This window comes from Argiope bruennichi, chromosome 9, assembly GCF_947563725.1.
Source record: "Argiope bruennichi chromosome 9, qqArgBrue1.1, whole genome shotgun sequence".
In the NCBI taxonomy this organism is placed as follows: Eukaryota; Metazoa; Arthropoda; class Arachnida; order Araneae; family Araneidae; genus Argiope; species Argiope bruennichi.
In genome coordinates this window covers 86546972-86569029 of record NC_079159.1, presented here as the reverse complement: position 1 = coordinate 86569029, position 22058 = coordinate 86546972, and the positions used below count along the sequence as shown (strand labels likewise).

General features: G+C 30.5%; 1 protein-coding gene across 1 annotated transcript; it reads left to right on the top strand.

Annotated features, from left to right (window-relative positions):
- The first annotated feature begins 5830 nt into the window (after positions 1-5830).
- On the top strand, positions 5831-20837 carry LOC129984999 (ankyrin-3-like). The gene is made up of 5 exons (XM_056094931.1): positions 5831-6406; positions 9190-9265; positions 9371-9485; positions 10205-10263; positions 19279-20837. The coding sequence occupies exons 1-5, from the start codon at positions 5831-5833 to the stop codon at positions 20403-20405; spliced, it is 1953 nt and encodes a 650-aa protein (XP_055950906.1). The 3' UTR covers positions 20406-20837.
- Positions 20838-22058: the final 1221 nt, after the last annotated feature.

Here is a 22058-nt window from a genome sequence, read left to right as displayed (position 1 = left end):
TTTTAACTATTTAGACATTTTAAACATTATATAACAGAGAAGTGTTTTGTCTTTATGCCTGAATTAGTTATACAGAATTGCATTCGTCACACTGTTTAAACTGATTCTTTAGCCCCCTAATTTCGATTCATCATAGAAAATCCAGTAATTGTTTTATAAGCTGAAATGAAATAATTCTAAGATGTTATAAACCGTCTAAGAAATTACTCGTGATCATGTCGTCTATTAAAATTGCCAAATACAAGTAGGTAGCATAGAAAAATGTTCCTCCTTCTTTTGTTAAGTATGATTGATTGAATATTTATTTGAGATTGTTCAGGCTTTATCCTTAGATGCGAAACTCGCCAAGATGGTCTGAAAATTTTATTTAATGTAAATGCTTATCTATGGAGCAGTTAATTTCAAAGTTAAGCAGTCTTGATGTTTTCATATAAATGGATGGCATCATATATATGCTTTAAAAAAACTGCTCACTTTCTGGTAATTTTAAAGGCAATCGAAGTTAGTATGGTTTTAAAAGTGCTTTGACTGGTTCCCACTTATTTTATGTTTGTCTCCCATAGACTTGGATAACGATGGTTATCTGCTAAATGACGAGAAGTTCCAATCGAGTTCCTATACCGACCCCCAACATCATTTTCTTGCAATATTGCCTATTTCTAAATTATTAATTATAATCGTCATCATTCACTAGTCATATGTATACCTGCTTTGAAACTTTCTGCGACTTAAATCACATCAGCAGATTGCTGGATGAAGGAATGGATCCCAATCACCAGTTTTACGGTGGTACAACGCTATTCCATCTGGAATGTATGATTCCCGCTCCCAACATTGAAGTGGTTAGATGCTTGATTCAAGCCGGTGCTGATATAAATTTTGGAAAATCACATGGGTTATACACCTTTACATTTCGCAGTAATTCAACGGAAACGTTTAGTTGTCAAAGAATTGATTGAGCATGGTGCTTTAATCAATGCTCAGAATTATCTTGGAATGTCAGCCCTGCATTTCGCAGTCTCCGATTACACATGGACTGGAACGTCAATTCAAGATCATAAACATCTTGATATGTGGATTGTCAAAGAACTATTAAAGCATGAATATATAGATAGCGATCTATTAAATTCAAATGGAGACACCCCTCTTATGCTTTCCGTCAAAAAGTATCATATAGAATTGGTCGAGCAGTTGTTGCGATCTAAAGCAAATCCAAATATATGCAATAAGGATTTCCAAACGCCTTTGCATGTAGCATTTTCCCATCCTCCAAGTTGTATTGTGATTGAACTTCTGATCCGTGGTGCTAACATTTATGCAGTGGATAGAAATGGAAACACTCCTTTAGATATTCTAATCAATAATAGCTTTTATGACGAGAATAAGGAATGGGTAAATTTCATACTAAAACTAATTGCATTTAAATATTGCGTAACAGATGACTTGAAACGAAAATTGGAAAGGAAACCTGAGCTATTTCAGTTTTGGAATAAATGTTGTGATCAAGTGAATGAAATGAGAAGTGACTTTATAACAGGGAATATAACAATGCATGACTTCATTTGGAATTGCTTCAATGAAAATCAAATTGAAAATCTGATATTGCAAATTCACAAGCCTCTGGTAGATCGATTAGCAAGAGATATTTATCCTGATTATTTTGCTGAAATCTTTATCCCGATACCGAAATGGAATTTGTGTCAAATATTGGAAATCACAGCCTGTTGTAAAAAACGTGCAGATGGATCTAAGGTGATAACCCTTGCCGATTTGCTATCAAAAATAGACATTATTTATTTGATTTCTAAGCATTTGAGAAGAGAAGATATTTTTTGCCTAATTGTTGCATTTTCTGATATGAGAATTCCTAAGGCATTGCAAGATGGGCAAGGACACTCTTACCATTTTTTATTTGCTCCTGAATTTAAATAATGAAACGCTTCTCATATGGCTGTAGTGAAGTTTTAAAACTACTAATTTTTTTAAATTCTTTTCTAAGTGTATTTTTAATTAAATTTTGCCAGGAGAATTGTATAATTAATCCGTTTTACTTCTTAATCATTATAATTATGCTTATTTTATCATTCAATTTATTTGTAGCATTATGACATTTAGGATATGTCTATTATTTTATACAAAAAAAAATGTTTAACTCTTTTCAGCACTTGATTATTGAAATAAAGCAGACAAATTTTAGATTAATTTTTAATCATTTATTATTCCTAAAAAACTTGAAATATTTTCAAGTAACTAATTTTGATTTATTCCATAGAAAATGATATATAACCGATTTCTTCATCGAAAATTTTCAGTGTTTTCGTGTCGTAAGTTTCAAGATTTATTAACTGAAATTCAATTCAAATAATACGTTCTTTTTGAGTATTGAAATATAACTTGCTACTGCTCCAAATATTTCTGAAATTGCAACTATCTAAATAAATAATTTTCATTTTCAGTAACTTTTATAATAACTTTGATGAATTATTTTAATACTAAGCATTGCTTTGAATAAATAAATAGACTCGGACTCTATGGCAGCTTGAAGTATTTTTGTTATAAAGTAAAATAAAATGTTTAACGAAATAAGAAAAAAAGATTTTTGTATAAACTGGACATACTTTTTTTCCAGTGATATGGAATAATTTCAAAAAATAAAGTTTTTGTTATTCTTGACAATTGATCGATTTCTTACACTGCAATATTACAACAAATCTGAAAGAATGTGTTACTTCAAAATAACTGCTGCGCTTATGACTGAATAAACACACTTTACTGGTTATAAAAGTACTGCGAATAAGGAGATGCTCATGCAATGATAACATCTGAAATTCGAAAATGTTCCAGGGGTGGAATTATATCAATATTTAATTGTCTAGGGTTTAAATTATAAAATGCTTTAGAAACGGAAAATACAACTCATTTTTCCTACCTAGATTTCTAAAGCAGCATTTCACACGAGGCCAACTATTGTGCCCAGTAAAAGGCAATGCCTACCTCATGAACATCTCCTGACTCGAATGAGATAATGGCAATTTGATCTCTAATTGGGGCAACTATTTGACATTGTCCCATGGCGGTTATGTGATCCTCTTGAAGCAGGCGTGTCCTTCTACAGCGCGTAATAGTTAACCTCACATAAACTCTGCTTTATTCAGTGAATTAAAGAAAAAATAATTGGCTGTGCTGAAAATTTTTCTTAGCTTAACTTTGTCTGGAATATTTAACATGGCTTACTTTCATTAAGGATAAACACTTCTCTCCCTTTCTCTATAGCAGCTATAGTTTCTGAAATTCAATATTTCCAAAGGTGCAATGTTTATATTCGATTCGATTTTGATTTTTAATTTAAAAAATTGATCATGAATATATTTTGAGAAATACGAGATCTCAATATTTACTATGTTAATTAGTAAAAACGAGGATTTTTAACCTTTTAAAAGACCATTTTTATTAGTCATGGTCACTTAAAGTATTTTCAGAATTGAGATTAGCTGACGAAAAATGATTCATTTATTTTATTAGATATAAATTTAATTTAATTTGATTAATTAATTTGGTTAATTAATAATTAAGCAAAAAATCAAGACACGCCACTTTAGCTTACCAATTAGCAAGCTTATTTTTTAAAATAAATTTTAGTATTTATTATCAGTCTCTGATGTTAACCCTTAGCACAAGGGACTAAGGGTTAATGCTTGAATGATGGTGATTCTCATTCAGCATTCAAGACGGCGCATCATTTTGACGTTTCATTTATTTATTTTTGATTAAATAAATAAAACACCTGAAGAGTAGTAAGAAGATGCGTATCAATTAAACCGGAGAATACAACTTAAAACAATTGTATATATTTATTTTTTGGTAAAATTAACAAATCTTTGTATTAGGTGATTAATTATGCCTCGAATTACTTTTCCAAGTACAAAGGGTTACACTTTAAAAGCTAAAGTAAGAGCTGCATTAATCATGACAAGAGACATATACAAATAATTATAATGATTTTAAAAATGAAAATGAAAAAGAGGAAAAGAAAATAATCAATTCAAATCTGATTAAATTTACAGAAAATTTTCTTAAAATTTTTTACCCATAAACCTATCCATATTCAGAAGAATTCGGTTCAGTTATCTAAGATTATGGTGACACTATTGTCGATAGTGAAAAGGAATTGTCTCTTGAACAAAAATTAGAATGAGCGATAAATGAAAAAATTTTAATAAACCATAATATAATCAGCTATATCCAAAAACAACCCGACGAGAAATCGATTTGTTTTGAGATGAGGATTTAGAGGTAAATACTTGGAAATATATATATCGCGCATTGCTAACAGTACCACCGACTAGCGTAGATGCCGAAAGAGCGTTTTCGACAACTGGTAATTTTTGCACAAAATTACTTTTCAGGCTTAATGACAGTACAATGGATGCATTATGTTTTTTAAGATCACATTTGAAAAATTTTTAATAGTACCACAGACTGTATAGTGATATTTACACTTTTTTTTATTTAAATAAATAAGATGGTTCTTTACTTTTTTGTGATTATATACTGTTATAATTTATAAGTTACACATTATTTTTTGTGATATTTACACTCTCAAACAAAACTGTCAAATAAAAAAAATAAATAAATGTTTTTTTTTTCTTTTTTTTTTCCTAAAATTTCTAATACCGGTATTAAAACCGGTATCCCGGTATTAAGATCTAAAAAATACCGAATACCGGTATTGAAATTTTGTTCCATTATTGCAATCTCTACTCAGAAGAATTATTTATTTTTTGAGCAAACGGAATTATATAAATATCGGGGGATTGGAATATAACTAAATATAACATTGTTTTAAATGAATGTGAAAATTAATTTCTCTGGTTCGCTCAACCAATATTTGAACAGTTCTCGCAGTGAGATTGGCAGTTAAGCATTAAGTTAATTATCTAATTCATATGTTTCAAAATATTCACTAGACATGATGTAAAAGTATAGACTGATTCGTTACGCTTTCGTGATTTTTAAATATTTCGAAATTCTAAACATTATATAAGATAAAAGTGTTTTATCTTTATGGCGGAATTAGTTATACAGAATTACATTCCCCGAACTGTTAAAATTGATTCTTTCAATCCATAATCATCATGGTGAAAAGTTAAACCACTCATCATAGAGAATCCAGTAATTGATTTATAAGCTCATAAGCTGAAATGGAATCATACAAAAATGGTATAATTCGGGCAAGAAATATAATGATGTCATCCATTAAAATAGCCAGAGACACTTGGGTAGCGTTGAAAAACTTACGTCCTCCTTTCGTTAAGTGTGATTGATTAAATACTTATTTTTGATTGTTCGTGCTTTATTCGTTAGATGCGATACTCTCCAAGATGAATTAAAAAAAACATATCTATGCAGCAGCTAATTTCAAAGTTAAGCAATCTTGATATTTTCGTATCAACGGATGGCATCATATATGTACTTTCTTAAAAACTGGCAATTTTAACGACAATCGAAGCTAATGTGGTTTTAAAAATGCTTTGAGTGGTGTCCACTGATTTTATATGTTTCCCTCATAGACTTGGATAACAATTGTTATCTGCTAAATGACGAGAAGTTCCAATCGAATTTCTATACCGACCACCAATATCATTTTGTTGCAATATTGCCTATTTTTATACTTAGATTATTAAATACACTTCTCATGGAGTTTCCTAATCTTATGTATCACTGCTTTAAAGTTTTCAGCGACTTAAATCGGGTCCGCAAATTACTGGCTGGAGGATTGAATCCCAATCACCAGACTTAGGGTGGTACTACGCCGTTCCATTGGGCATGCATGAATCCCGCTCCCAACATTGAAGTGGTTAGATGCTTGATTCAAGCCGGTGCTGATATAAATTTGGAAAATCACATGGGTTATACACCTTTACATTTCGCAGTAATTCAACGGAAACGTTTAGTTGTCAAAGAATTGATTGAGCAAGGAGCTTTAATCAATGCTCAGAATTATCTTGGAATGTCAGCCTTGCATTTTGCAGTCTCCGATTTCGCCTTGTTTGGAACGCCAATTCTAGATCGCACACATCTTGATATATGGATCGTCGAAAAGCTATTAAAACATCAAAATATAGATCGCGATCTAATGAATTCAAATGGAGACACACCACTTATGCTCTCTGCCAAAGATTATCATATAGAATCTGCTGTGCAGTTGTTGCGATCTAAAGCAAATCCAAATATATGCAATAAGGATTTCCAAACGCCTTTGCATGTGGCATTAACCCATCCGCCAAGTGATATTGAGATTGAACTTCTGATCTGTGGTGCCAACCTTTATGCAGTAGATAGACATGGCATCACTCCTTTAGATATTCTAATGAAGTTTACCTTGGATGATGAGAATGAGGAATGGGTAATTTACTTATTAAAAATAATCGCGTTTAAATATTGCGTAACAAATGACTTGAAACGAGCATTGGAAAGCGAACCTGAGTTATTTCAGTTTTGGAATAAATGTTGTAATCAAGTGAATGAAATGAGAAGCGACTTTATTACAGAGAATATAACAATGCATGACTTTATTTGGAGTTGCTATAATGAAGATCAAATTGACGATCTCTTATTACAGATTCACAAGCCTGTGGTAGATCGATTAGCAGAAGACATTTACCCCGATTATTTTGTTGAAATCTTATACCTGGTACAAAAATGGAATTTGTGTGAAATATTGGAAATGACAATTTGCTCTCGAAAACGTGGGAAAGAAACTGAGTTGACAAACATTGCCACTTTGCTATCGAAAATAGACATTATTCATTTGATTTCTAAGCATTTGATAAGAGAAGATATTTTTTGCCTAATTGTTGCGTTTTCTAATATGAGAATCCCTAAGTCATTGCAAGATGTTCAAGAACGCTCTTACTATTTTGCTTTTAATTTAGAATAAGAAAAATCTGAACAATGAAATGCTGCCCAAATGGCTGTACTGAAGTTTTGAATTCTCTAATTTTTTATATCATTTCAAATTGTATTTTTATTAGAATTTTGATAAGAGGAATGTTTAAATCTATTTTAAACCTTAATAGCTTATAGCTTATTTTATCAATCAATTTATTTGCACAATTAATTAGGAAGTGTCTGTTATTTTAAACAAAAATAAAAATAAAATGTTTAATTGATTGTTACGAAAATAAAAAAGAATTGGGTTTGTTAATAAATTGTTTTAAAAATTGTATTTTCAACTTTTAATTTTTGAAAAAATGCAAACAAATCTAGGCATATTAATTTTCAATGTTTTTAAATCGTATTATTTATAAAGCTGCATACTTTAATGTAACTGATCATTTTAATTGATTCTGTAGAAAATGATCGATAATAAATTTCTTTAATCGAAAATTTTCAATCGTGAGTTTGAAGAATTGATAATTTAAAATATATTGCACACGGAATTTTAACAATCATATAATGCATTATTTTTTAGTCTTGAAATATAATTTGCTAATGCTCTAAATTATTCTGAAATTGTATCTATCTAACTAATTGTTCATTTCAATTAGGATTTATAATAGCTTTGATGAATTTTTTAATGCTAAACAATACTTTGAATAAATAATTAGATGCTACTCGGACTCTATGGCAGCTTGAAGAATTTTTGTAATAAAGTAAAATAATATTAGATTCGAAATAAGAAAAGAAGTCATTTTGTATAAACTGGACATAAATCTTTCTTTTCCAATGATATGGAATAATTTCAAAAATAGTTGGTTACTGACAACTGATCAATTTATTACTATGCAACATCACAGTAGAACTGAAAAAAGTGTTTAAGTAAGTATAGTGCTTATCAGTGAATAACTCACATTGCCATTAATGAAAGTATTGCGAATGAGGAGATGTGAATACAATTGGAACACCTAAAATTTGGAGATCTGGCAGGGGTGGAATTAGATTAATGTTAATCTAGAATTTAGATTATAAAATGCTTTACATATGAAAAATTCAACTCATTTTTCTTACCTAGATTTCTAAAGGAACGTTCATAAAAGACCATCTATTGTGCTCAGTAAAAAGTCACGACTACCTCCAAGAGCAGCAACTGACCAGAATGAGACAATGGCTATTTGTTCTCTAATTAGGGCAACTATTTGACATTGTCCCATTGTGGTTATGTGATCTTCCTGAAGCAGGCGTGTCCTTCTACAGCGCGTAATAGTTGGTCACATGTAAATTCTGCTTTATTCACTGCATAGAAAGGAAATTAATTGTTTTGGCTGAAAACGTTTCTTAGCTCAACTTTCCCTAGAATATTTAACTCAGTGTGCTTTTCCTAACGGTAAAAACTTCTCTCCATTCCTCTATTGCAGCTGTAGTTTCTAAAATTGAATAATGCCACAGGTCCAAGTTTATATTCGATTCGAATTTATTTTTTATTTAAAATAATCATCATGAATATTTTGTGAAATAGTAGATCTCAATCTTTACTGTATTCATCTGTAAATTTAGGACTTAAAACCTTTAAAAGGTCATTTTCTCTAATCATGGTATATTAAAATACTTAGGATTGAGATTGACTGAAGAAAAGTGATATATTTATCTTATTAGATGAATTTAATTTGATTAATTAATTTGGTTACTTAACAACTAAGCAACAACTTTAAGACACCATTTTATGTGAGATCAGGAATTGTAGCATCTAAGTTTTTGTGTTATGTCAGAACATAGGTTAATTGATATAATTACATACAAATACTGATAAAAATTGATTTGTAGCGTAATTTTCATGGAACAAAAAATATTAAACAATGCTACAGCAAGATAAAAATTATAAAATTTTAATATATTTTATTTAAAATATTATCTAACATTTTAATAGCCAGCATTTTTGTTTTGTTTTATTTGTAGTTTTTTGAAAGTTCAAAAGCTTAGATTGTTTCATTTATTTTTGTAAATAAGAATCTAGACATTAACAAGAACAAAAAATAAAACGTTTGCTCTATAAGTGCTTCTGTTATCTCGTGCATTTTGTTTAATGCACAAATTGACTATTTATCCAATGTCGTGAAAAATATTTGTACCAATCACCAACAAACCCTTTATGCAACATGACTATTCCTAGAAAAATTATTAAATATAATTCTCATGAAGATCACTAATCATGTGTTTAACTGTGTTTGAGTTTTCAGCGACTTAAACCAGGTTTGCGAATTATTTGCTAGAGAAATGAATACTAAGCACCAGTTTTACGGTGGTACAACGCCGTTCCGTTGGGCATGTATGAGTCCCGCTCACAACATTGAAGTCGTTAGATGATTGATTCAAGCCGGTGCTGATATAAATTTGGCAAATCACTTAGGTTATGCTCCTTTACATTTCGCAGTAATTCAATGGAAACGTTTAGTTGCCAAAGAATTTATTGAGCATGGTGCTTTAATCAATGCTCAGAATTATCCTGTGACATCGGCATTGCATTTTGCCGTCTCTGACTGCTCATTGTTTGTAACACCGATTCTAGATCGCAAACCATTTGATATATGGATCGACAAAAAACTATTAAAACATCCATGTATAGATCGCGATCTATTGAATTCAAATGGAGTCACCCCACTAATTTTTTCCGGCAAAGGTTATCATGCGGAATATGCAGTTCAGATGTTGCATTCAGAAGCAAATCCAAACATATGGAATAAGGATTTCAAAATTTCTTTACATGTGACGTTGACCCATCCGCCAAGTTCTATTGAGGTTGGAGTTCTGTACAATGGTGCCAATATTTATGCAGTGGATGGACATGGCAATGTTCCTTTAGATATTTTAATGAATATTACCTAAGACGATGAGAATGGGGAATGGGTAATTTATTTTGGGTCACTTTGATTTTCCAAGAAATGTAAGAACTACACTAGCTAGATTAAGAAAGAATCACAATAAGGGAATGAAAATCCTTCCTGATGGAACAAGAACCTATATTTACTGCAAGAACTGCTCGGAAACTCAGCTCACAACGATTCACATCTTCGAGTATCCATCTGTTACCGCACATATCTTAAGGCTTGGTTGGTTAGTGCTGATGGATCCATTTAGGCAGATCCTTTACAGTCCTGAAGCATCAAAGCTTGCGGCAGAGGGTCTTCGGATTTTGACAATATCTGAGACTTTCTTTTCTTACTTTTTACAACAACAACTAACTAACTTACAACTAAAATTTTGTAAGTGTGACCTTAAATTCGTTTCTGGCTTCTCATTTACCCAAAAACTTTGGTCATCTAGTCAGTTCTTAATTTTAGAATAGAGGTTACAATCGTTCGCTCCTAAACCACATTCCCGTTGAAAACGGACAAGGACGGAAGTCTGTTGGAACAAAAAATCTTTTTCATTGAATTGAGATATATCGTTCTATTAAAAATGAGCATTCTAGAAACACATGTAACTAGTCGGGATAATTGTGAAAATTTCGACTTTAGAAGAATATTTAGACAATTCTAATTCTTATTCTTTCCTTAAAATGAAGCTCAAAAGCATTTCAGAGTAAAACGAAACGTTAAGCGACATCCCACGTCAATGTTTGCAACTTTCTGGTCCACAGATATGAACAAATGCCTAAATATTTCAAAACCTAAACCTGTTACATAATTTTTGATGATAAATTCATTATTTTTCTCTAGTCTTTACGATTTTATAGCGCATTGGAGCTTGAAAACTTGCAATATATGAAAATAATTTTTGCTTTACAATTGCAAGTAATTTGCAGAAAAGTCAATAATAATAATAAAAAAAAAATACAAGAACTAATTCTATAATTTGAGGCGTTGAGATTCTAGCCAAGTTTCAAAGTTTCAGGTCAAAAGTATGGTGCTGTTCAAATCTGCTGAATTTTAAACTACCTGGAAATTTTTTCTTCGGAATTATGTCTGTGAGTATAAATGAAAAACGTTTTTGACAAAGTCGGATTAAATTTAGTATACGGTCTGTACAATTAAGTTGCAATTTCTATTAAATCTTGCACGGACATTCTATTCAGAGAAAATCTGTCTATCTGATTAATCGAATATATTTTAACATGAGCTTACAAAAATTTAAAAACAAAAACTAGATATATAATTTGGCAGACACGTTTAGCATTTATAATGTAGATTTGCATCAAATTTAGAACCAAATCCGTCAATGGATTGACCGTCTGTTGTTCTATGCTTTTGCATCCATTTAATAGCAATGATTCAAAAGCGTAACAACTTACTTAAATGGAACTTGGTATTTGATCTTAAGACTATCATAGTAATTTTGTATCCAATTTGGTTTCAATCGTTCGGAAAATAACCATAATCTAAAAATATATTAGATATTTTAGAATTTGTGCATTAATAGCATTTCAGCAATTAAACTCAAGATACTATCATGTGGAAAAATAAAAATATGAGAACATGCGGTCCCAAAGTCAAAATTTCAGTCAAAGGGAATTGGATAACAATCGTATTAGAGGGTATACGAGAAAATATCTGGGAGACCATTTCCATAATTTTTCTTTTGACTAACCGTCACAAAGCTAGAAGTGCACCAATGTATATATTAAGGACAGCATTAATGAATTATTCATGCTATGTATTGATTTCTTTTTTATATATATCCCAAGAATATTTCGATAAACAAATGCAATGGTATTTTAAAAATTTTAATTCCAAGTGATTTCTTTTCATTGAAAATTATCAAATTTGCATTGGTCGATTTCTAATTTGTTATAATGCTACATAAACAAAGAAGCTGAGAAAACCAATGACTCAAGGGACAAAAAGAATTGATGCACCATATTCATAACCATAGATGGACTTAAATGAGTTGAGAGCTATATTTTAAAATAATTAAAATCGAGCGTTTTTAAAGTAATTTTAACTTGCGCAAAGCTGTAGAAATTGATTTATTATGCCTTGTTTTTGAAGGTCAAAACGCCTTTGATCTTTAATTTAAAATATTTTCTCATTTTTCTAATATGAATTAAATTACAAGTCATTCACAAGAATAGAGAAAAATGAAAGCCTAAAGAACCTCAGACAGAACACTGAACACAGGCAAGATATCTTAGAGCCTTTGAATGTAAATCCTTTGTTAAGTGTTCGTAAATGGCTTATGAAAGCTGATTTTTTTTTTTTTTTTAATATAAAATGTGTTCCTCAGTAAAACGTGATTATTTTTTCGTAAGAAGATGGCATCGTTTTTGCGATTCCAATATTATGCATGATTTCAATCATGCCGGGTTTACACTGACCAGTTATAAGACGGTCAGTAGGCAGCGCATGCGCAGAAAAAGACATTTATGTTTGCCACAATTTCATATAATAGATTCAGACATTCCACACTTGGCTATAAACTGCCATTTTGGCGCCACAAAATTTTTCTTTTTCACCGTGTATCGTATTAAAATGATGGATATTTATAAAAAGAAGTTTGGTAAAATAGGAAAAAAAGTCAGCATACCTAAATGTGGAAAACTATAGTAAAGAAATGGCAAAAAAAAATGAAAAAAAAAAGGCAATATTGCATCTGAAAGAACTACGAGTACAAAATGTTGGAATGAATCTCTGATAAGTCCTTAATTTTTTTCACTCCAAAAACTACGCCAAATTCTGCAAAAGCATTCACAGTAAGAAAAAATACAATACAGCGGCATGTTGTTGTCCTGTCGGGACAATTACTTGCCATCGACCGAGCAGCATTTTTCAGCCTTTCTGCGCATTCTCTGCCTACAGGCAGAGCATTATACCCAGCATTATTTCTAAAAATTTATGAAGCACGTGAAGTCTGTGCTTCGATTTCATTGCACTATCACTTATACCCTAGATCAATCATTTTATTGCCACTTGCTCTTTTATTTATGATCAAGGGTTTTTATTTATGTCTCTTGGCAATTTTCTTTTAAAAGAATATATTTTCCAGAACTTGATATTTATACTTACTTCCCATGGACTTTTTTCGCATGAGTATAGTAGCAAGGTATATTTACAGAGACCAAAATCTGGATGTTATTCGTGCAATATTTGCAAGAGGAATTGATCTGAATTTTAAATACGATTTTGGTTTGACACTCTTTCACGATGCAGTGAATATTCCCGAGGACAATATTGCGATAATACAAGAATTTATACGTGCTGGTGCTGATGTAAATATTAGCACATTCCTGGATTTTGCACCTTTGCATTTTGCTGTGATTCACCGAAAACGAAGAGTTATGGACGCATTGATTCAATCAAGAGCCTTTGTGAATGCCCAGACATTTCGCGGGACCACATCTTTGCATATTGCTGTCACGAAATCGATATTTTTCTTTCCGACGATTGAAAATATAACTTCGCCGGATATCTGGATCATTAATAAACTTTTAAGCCATGAGGACATTGACTGCAATCTTGTGGATTCAAATGGTGACTCGTCTTTGATGGTAGCTGTCAAGGACCAGCAGACGGAGGCCGTGGTGAAGTTGCTGCACCACAAAGCAGATCCGAATATACCTAATAAAGATGGGGTAACTCCTCTACATGTGGCATTTGCTCAGCTGCCAAGTGACATAGAACTTCAGCTCCTGCTCGCCGGAGCCAATATCTATTCTGTGGATAAAAGGGGACAAACGCCAATCGATATTCTTATAAATTATGGCCTGGATTTTCGATCGAATGAATGGGTAATGCTCATAATAAATATCATTGCATTTAAATATAACATTACAAAGGATCTTAAGCAAAAACTAGAATACACTCCCCATTTATTGCAGTTTTTTAATAAATGTATCGAAGAAGTAGATCAAATGAAAAATGATTTTGTTTCGGGCAGTATAACTATGCATGATTTCATTTGGAATTGTTTTAATGAAGATGAATTTCTTCTATTGGAAATTCACAAAGCAGTTGTCGATAGATTAGTAAAAGATATTTATATTGAGTACTTTATAGCAATCTTAGATCTGATACCAGAGTCAAGTTTGATCGCTATATTGGAAATAACTGCCAATTCTCAAAAGCATACGAAAGGGAATAAGATGAGTGATCTCGCAAATTTGTTTACGAAATTCGATATTATTCTTTTAATTTCAGATTATTTATCGAAAGTTGAAGTTTTTTGTTTAATTGTCGCAATTTCTGATGTGATAATTGCCGATTCAATGAAGAATGTGTATGAACGCGAATTCTCTTATTTCCTTGATATGAAGTAGAAAGATAAATGATTCTTTAATTTTTTTAAATGCCGACATTAATAAATTTTAATTTCATCAAATTTTTAAAATAATTAAAAAATGTTAGATCAATGTTTTTATATACATAAATCTTTTACGGGCTTACTCTATTTGAAATAATTCTGCAGTTATATAAATAATTTGTTGGAATCGTATTTCATCATAGAACTGTTTTTTATATATGGAGATATTTCTATATATACATATTTCTTTGTAATTGAATTTTATTGTTATTTTAAGCATAAATTGAATTATGCATTTTCTTGATTGTTATGGTTTAAACATCAAATGAAACATTGTACGCGCTTCGTGTCTTCGACGATCCTGTTTTTAATGTTTTAATATTTATATTAATCTATATGAACATGATTCTAATACAAATGAAGATTTTAATGAATTCAGTTTAAATTATCTGGTTAAGATTTTGTTACGGTGAGCTGTTAAGGATTTTATGTAGCAACTTTTATTTGTTGTTTCTCTTGGAAGATTGTTAAATGAGAAACAATAATTTAGATTGATATGATCTGTTTTAAATTTTTAAACGTTCGTCTTATAGTTCTTTAACAAAAAGAAATCTTTTTTTTCTGGTATTTAAATATTTCAGTTGGAAAATGTATTCAAATAATCCTGAAATAATAACAAATTTGCATCGTTTAGGAAAATATTAAAAATTTTAATAATTACTACTATGGCCAAATTCTCTTTAATAGTTATTCTGTAAAATGAATAATTATTAATAATGTTTAATCTACTGTGTGTCCACTTTAATCGTGGCAGAAAAAAAGGATTTCGAAATGTTTAGAGACAGGCATACACAAAAATTGGAAAAATACTTTAAATGAGGTGGAAAATCTCATTTTATGTTTGAATCAGTAAAATAGATCGTCGAATAATCATGAAATTGAAATTTTAGAACACTTTGCCGTTTTATTAATGATATTAAGAAAAATGTTCTTCTTATTCTTATTTTTAAAATCGAGCTTTTACAACAAAGCTGTAATACTTGTGTAGTCTTGAATTTCATTGTTTTAGAACAATAAATAGATAAATTTTGTGATCATGCATCTTTCTGAAGAAATTGAAATGGTTCTAAAACAGTCATTAAAAATTGTTTAACTCTGATTGTTTTGGCCGTAGATGCCGTAGATATTAGCATCTCAAGAATATTGTTTCCTTACAAGACTGATAGGGCCAGGCTATAATGTAAAGATTTAATTTCGTTTTTTTTTTTAATTCTTCATTTATTCACGCCGCATAAAATATAATTATTTATGACATTTAGAGTATGTTTTTCAACTTGAAACTATTTCATACCTTTATCAGTTTAGAAATCTTTTTTTACCCAGATAAAAGTAGAAAACTTGAATATATACAATATTTTGAGAAAATAGATTATTGGAATGATGAGCTAAATTTCCTGATAATATTGGCTATAATTGTAATAAAATATTTTGACATTGTTCGTGTAAAAAATATACTCATACATTTGTTGTTTACTCTTTATAATAAATTTTAGATATCATTCTAATATTTGTATTGAATTTTCAAAATGTATCAACTGCAAAAGAATCTGTCGAATAAATAGAAATGTTTTCCAATCGTAGTTTCTTGAATTTTATTCCTGAAATACAAGATAATATTTTAATATATAATGGAAAATAAGCTCTGTATTGGTTTTTTGACTGTGAACGTGATTTGAAAACGAAACGTATATATATTTGGTTTGAAAAGCAGTTTAAGGAACGCATGCATAAACCTTGGTAGTCATCTCAACAAATTATTTTTTTCAATCGTAATGTGAAGCACTTAGAATCAACTTAATAAGAAATTGCACAATTTTTTAAGTTTTATATGTAAAAAAATATCCTATAATCGCAAATCGATGGCCATATTTATTGTTTAAAGTATTTTTACAAATAATCGCAAATTTTATAAATATATATATAAAATCGCAATAGTATTTGATATTGATAAATGTAAGCGCAGTAGTACTTGATATTGATAAGTATATTAAAGGCCGGGATAGCCTGGTTGGTAGGCAATTGGATTCGTGCCCCTTGGTTTGCCAGTTCGAAGCCCGCCGGTCGAAGACTTTCCGTGTGTGTTGTAACTGGCGCACGTACAAATCTGCCATGGTCACGAAGTCTTCCATGTCGAGAATAATACCACTCGGGGTGGTGGATCAGCGGTGAACGTTCTCTGATTCAGGTCTAAATTGCGATCTGTATATGAATGAATGAAATGCATGAAGTCCGCCCTGTAAAAAGGGTTGTGACATGTGTGTAGCTAAGTAGTAGTCTTGGTTCTAGATGGCACTACTGAAAAACAAGAGACTCACCCTTGGCTTAAAATCACTGAATTTTAAATTCAGTGGGCTTGTCCATGTCAAATGCTATTAGAAACAACAACAGCAACAAGTATATTATAAGTTTAATCGCAATAGTACTTGATATTGATAATATTATAAGTTTAATCGCAATTCGAAAGCCATATTTATCGTTTAAAGCATTTTTACAATTAAACTCAAATTTTATAATTTTAGTACTTAATATTTGATACTCAATATTGCCAATTCATACTAAGTTCAGGTTCATGGATGAATATTGTTAGGCAAAGGAATCACCAGATGTTTCTGAAGTTGAAACTGTGCAAGAATGAGCGAATTTTATGAAATTTTCATTCAAATTATTACAAAAACAGTGTTAACCTTTTGGATCACTAATTTCTCGATCATATCTTACAAAATTATAGACTAAATTCGTATAATTATCTTTCCAGTGATACCTATCTTTGTTGCACAAAAATGTATCTAAATTTTGATAATTATTGAAATCTATTTTTATGTATTTGCAGTAAAAGGAAATTTAAAACACTTTTATTCGCACCTATAAAAACTTAATCCCATTTTTTTTTTTTTACATTTCTGAAGTTAAATGAATTAAGAGGATTTAGTTTTTAGTACTTCTTGACAATTTTCAGATTTTTCTTCAACATACATTCAGATCAAAAAATCTTTTGCAGAATATTTTATTGAGTAAAATATCCGTTGTGCTAAAAGAGATAGTAGATAAATTGTAAGTTTAATTAACATGTTTAAATTGAGTTCACATGATATTTAACACCCTCTTGTCATTTAGAACTTATTTTAAGAACTTCACTATTTTTATGTCGGGATCAACTGAGTATTTTATATGAGGGATGAAAAACTGAAGTTATTGTAATACGTTAGAATACATGCTAAATGATTCAGACAGTATCATTTTTCAAGTAAATGTTGCGTAGTCGAGGTGACATGATTCCACAAGAGTAGCTAATGTACAGAATACACAGAACAGTTTTAATGATACTGAAATGATAAACCTTACATATCTGTCTGAATTTGATTTTTAAAATGTCATAGTTAAGAAAAATGATAAGAATCGCATTCTACGCAATATATTTAATTTAAATAAGACATAACACATCTTCAAGGGTTTCAATATAGCCTCTTAAGGTGGATATGATGAATATCATTATTTATATTTATTACAATTTTTCAATTTGAATAAAAACCATGCAGTAAATACTACTTAATAGAATGAAAATCATATGGAATAGGCTTGCTACTTGGTGTTAAGTTTATGTCGAATTTCCAAATCAATATTCGTCTATTTTTTTAAATCACACTTGACACAAAAATTGATTATAGGTTTTTCTTGTTACACCAGTATAATATTCCTTAAGGATGCGCGTTTTTTATTTATTTATTCATTTTTTAATTTTTTGCCCCATTAAATGAAATCAAACCAACGAATAGTTTTATTTCTCGTCTACGGAAAACTTGAAAGCGCGGCAATCGTCAGAAAGTTCTACCAGAACACATCTTGCCCTATGATGCTTTAGACTTCTTCGAATCCTGAAAGAGCATTTCTAAATTTTGTTTCCATACTTCATTGTTTTACACAGACACACGCAAATACACGTATTAAATCGTCAACAGAATAATTAATTTAATTTTTTTCAGACATAAATATCGAAGCACCGGAATATGACTAAAGTTAACATTGTTTTGAAGGGTTGTGAAAATTAATTTCTGTGGATGACTCGCCAAACATTTGAACAGTTCTCGCAGAGAAGTAGTTATTTTGCTTTCACTTAATTCTTTGAGTTAATTATCTATTTCACATGTTTGAAAATATTCGGTAGACATAATGTAAAAGTATAGACTCTTTCGATTGCGCTTTTGTGACTTTTAACTATTTAGACATGTTAAACATTATATAACAAAAAAGTGTTTTTCTTTATGCCTGAATTAGTTATATAAAATTGCATTCGTCACACTGTTTAAACTGATTCTTTAGCTCCCCAATTTCGATTCATCATAGAGAATCCAGTAATTGTTTTATAAGCTGAAAAGAAATAATTCTAAGACGGTATAAACCGTCTAAGAAATTACTCGTGATCATGCCATCTATTAAAATTGCCAAAGACAAGTAGGAAGCATTGAAAAAATTTCCTCCTGCTTTTGTTAAGTGTGATTGATTGAATACTTATTCGCGATTGTTCAGGCTTTATTCTTAGATGCGAAACTCGCCAAGATGGTCTGAAAATTTTATTTAATGAAAATGCTTATCTATGCAGCAGTTAAGTTCAAAGTTAAGCAGTCTTGATGTTTTCATATAAACGGATGGCATCATATATATGCTTTAAAAAAAACTGTTCGCTTTCTGGCAATTTTAAAGGCAATCGAAGTTAGTGTGGTTTTAAAAAGGCTTTGACTGGTTCTCACTTATTTTATGTTTGTCTCCCATAGACTTGGATAACGATGGTTATCTGCTAAATGACGAGAAGTTCCAATCGAGTTTCTATACCGACCCCCAATATCATTTTCTTGCAATATTGCCTATTTCTAAATCATTAATAATAATCGTCATCATTCACTAGTCATATGTATACCTGCTTTGAAACTTTCAGCGACTTAAATGAGATCAGCAGATTACTGGATGAAGGATTGGATCCCAATCACCAGTTTTCCTGTGGTACAACGCCATTCCATCTGGCATGTATGACTCCCGCTCCCAACATTGAAGTGGTTAGATGCTTGATTCAAGCCGGTGCTGATATAAATTTGGCAAATCACAAGGGTTATACACCTTTACATTTCGCAGTAATTCAACGGAAACGTTTAGTTGTCAAAGAATTGATTGAGCATGGTGCTTTAATCAATGCTCAGAATTATCTTGGAATGTCAGCCCTGCATTTCGCAGTCTCCGATTACACATTGACTGGAATGGCATTTATAGATCATAAACATCTTGATATGTGGATTGTCAAAGAACTATTAAAGCATGAATATATAGATCACGATATATTAAATTCAAATGGAGACACCCCTCTTATGCTTTCCGTCAAAGAGTATCATATAGAATTTGTCGAGCAGTTGTTGCGATCTAAAGCAAATCCAAATATATGCAATAAGGATTTCGAAACCCCTTTACATGTGGCATTTTCCCATCCTCCAAGTTGTATTGAGATTGAACTTCTGATCCGTGGTGCTAACATTTATGCAGTGGATAGAAATGGAAACACTCCTTTAGATATTCTAATCAATAATACCTTTTATGACGAGAATAAGGAATGGGTAAATTTCATATTAAAACTAATTGCATTTAAATATTGCGTAACAAATGACTTGAAACTTGCACTGCAAAGGAAACCAGAGCTATTTCAGTTTTGGAATAAATGTTGTGATCAAGTGAATGAAATGAGAAGTGACTTTATTACAGAGAATATAACAATGCATGACTTCATTTGGAATTGCTTCAATGAAAATCAAATTGAAAATCTGATATTGCAAATTCACAAGCCTGTGGTAGATCGATTAGCAAGAGATATTTATCCTGACTATTTTGCTGAAATCTTTATCCCGATACCGAAATGGAATTTGTGTCAAATATTGGAAATCACAGCCTGTTGTAAAAAACGTGCAGATGGATCTAAGGTGAGAAATCTTGCCTATTTACTATCAAAAATAGACATTATTTATTTGATTTCTAAGCATTTGAGAAGAGAAGATATTTTTTGCCTAATTGTTGCATTTTATGATATGAGAATTCCTAAATCATTGCAAGATGAGCAAGGACACTCTTACCGTTTTTTATTTACTCCAGAATTTGAAGAAGGAAACGATGCTCATATGGCTGTAATTAAGTTTTAAAACTGCTAATTTTTTTAACTTCATTTCTAAGTTTATTTTTATTAAAATTTTGCCAGGAGAATTGTATAATTAATCTGTTTTACTTCTTAATCATTATAATTATGCTTATTTTATCATTTAATTTATTTGTAGAATTATGACAAAATTAGAAAATGTCTATTTTTTTATACAAAAAATTTTTTTTAACTCTTTCCAGCACTTGAATATTGAAATAATGCAGACAAATTTTAGACAGATTAATTTTTAATCTTTTTTATTATTCCTAAAAAACTTGCAATATTTTAAAGTAACTAATTTTGATTGATTCCATAGAAAATGATATATAACTGATTTTTTCATCGAAAATTTGATGTGTTTTCGTGTCGTAAGTTTCAAGATTTAGTAACTGAAATTCAATTCAAATAATGCGTTCTTTTTGAGTATTGAAATATAACTTGCTACTGCTCCAAATATTTCTGAAATTGCAACTATCTAAATAAATAATTTTCATTTTCAGTAACTTTTATAATAACTTTGATGAATTATTTTAATACTAAGCATTGCTTTGAATAAATAAATAGACTCGGACTCTATGGCAGCTTGAAGTATTTTTGTTATAAAGTAAAATAAAATGTTTAACGAAATAAGAAAAAAAGGATTTTTGTATAAACTGGACATACTTTTTTTCCAGTGATATGGAATAATTTCAAAAAATAAAGTTTTTGTTATTCTTGACAATTGATCGATTTCTTACACTGCAATATTACAACAAATCTGAAAGAATGTGTTACTTCAAAATAACTGCTGCGCTTATGACTGAATAAACACACTTTACTGGTTATAAAAGTACTGCGAATAAGGAGATGCTCATGCAATGATAACATCTGAAATTCTAAAATGTTCCAGGGGTGGAATTATATTAATATTTAATTGTCTAGTGTTTAAATTATAAAATGCTTTAGAAACGGAAAATACAACTCATTTTTCCTACCTAGATTTCTAAACCAGCATTTCACACGAGGCCAACTATTGTGCCCAGTAAAAGGCAATGCCTACCTCATGAACATCTCCTGACTCGAATGAGATAAGGGCAATTTGATCTCTAATTGGGCAACTATTTGACATTGTCCCATGGCGGTTATGTGATCCTCCTGAAGCAGGCGTGTCCTTCAACAGCGCGTAATAGTTAACCTCACATAAACTCTGCTTTATTCAGTGAATTGAAGAAAAAATAATTGGCTGCGCTGAAAATTTTTCTAAGCTTAACTTTCTCTGGAATATTTAACTTGGCATGCTTTCATTAAGGGTAAGCACTTCTCTCCCTTTCTCTATAGCAGCTGTAATTTCTGAAATTCAATATTTCCAAAGGTGCAATGTTTATATTCGATTCGATTTTGATTTTTAATTTAAAAAAAAATTGATCATGAATATATTTTGAGAAATACGAGATCTCAATATTTACTATGTTAATTAGCAAAAACGAGGATTTTTAACCTTTTAAAAGACCATTTTTTCTAGTCATGGTAATTTAAAGTATTTTCAGAATTGAGATTATCTGAAGAAAAAGGATGCATTTAGTTTATTAAATTTTAATGTCTTAATGAAATATTTGTCAGAACTTACGCGAATTTATATAACTTTATACAAGAACAGCTGAATTTCATTCGTAGCATA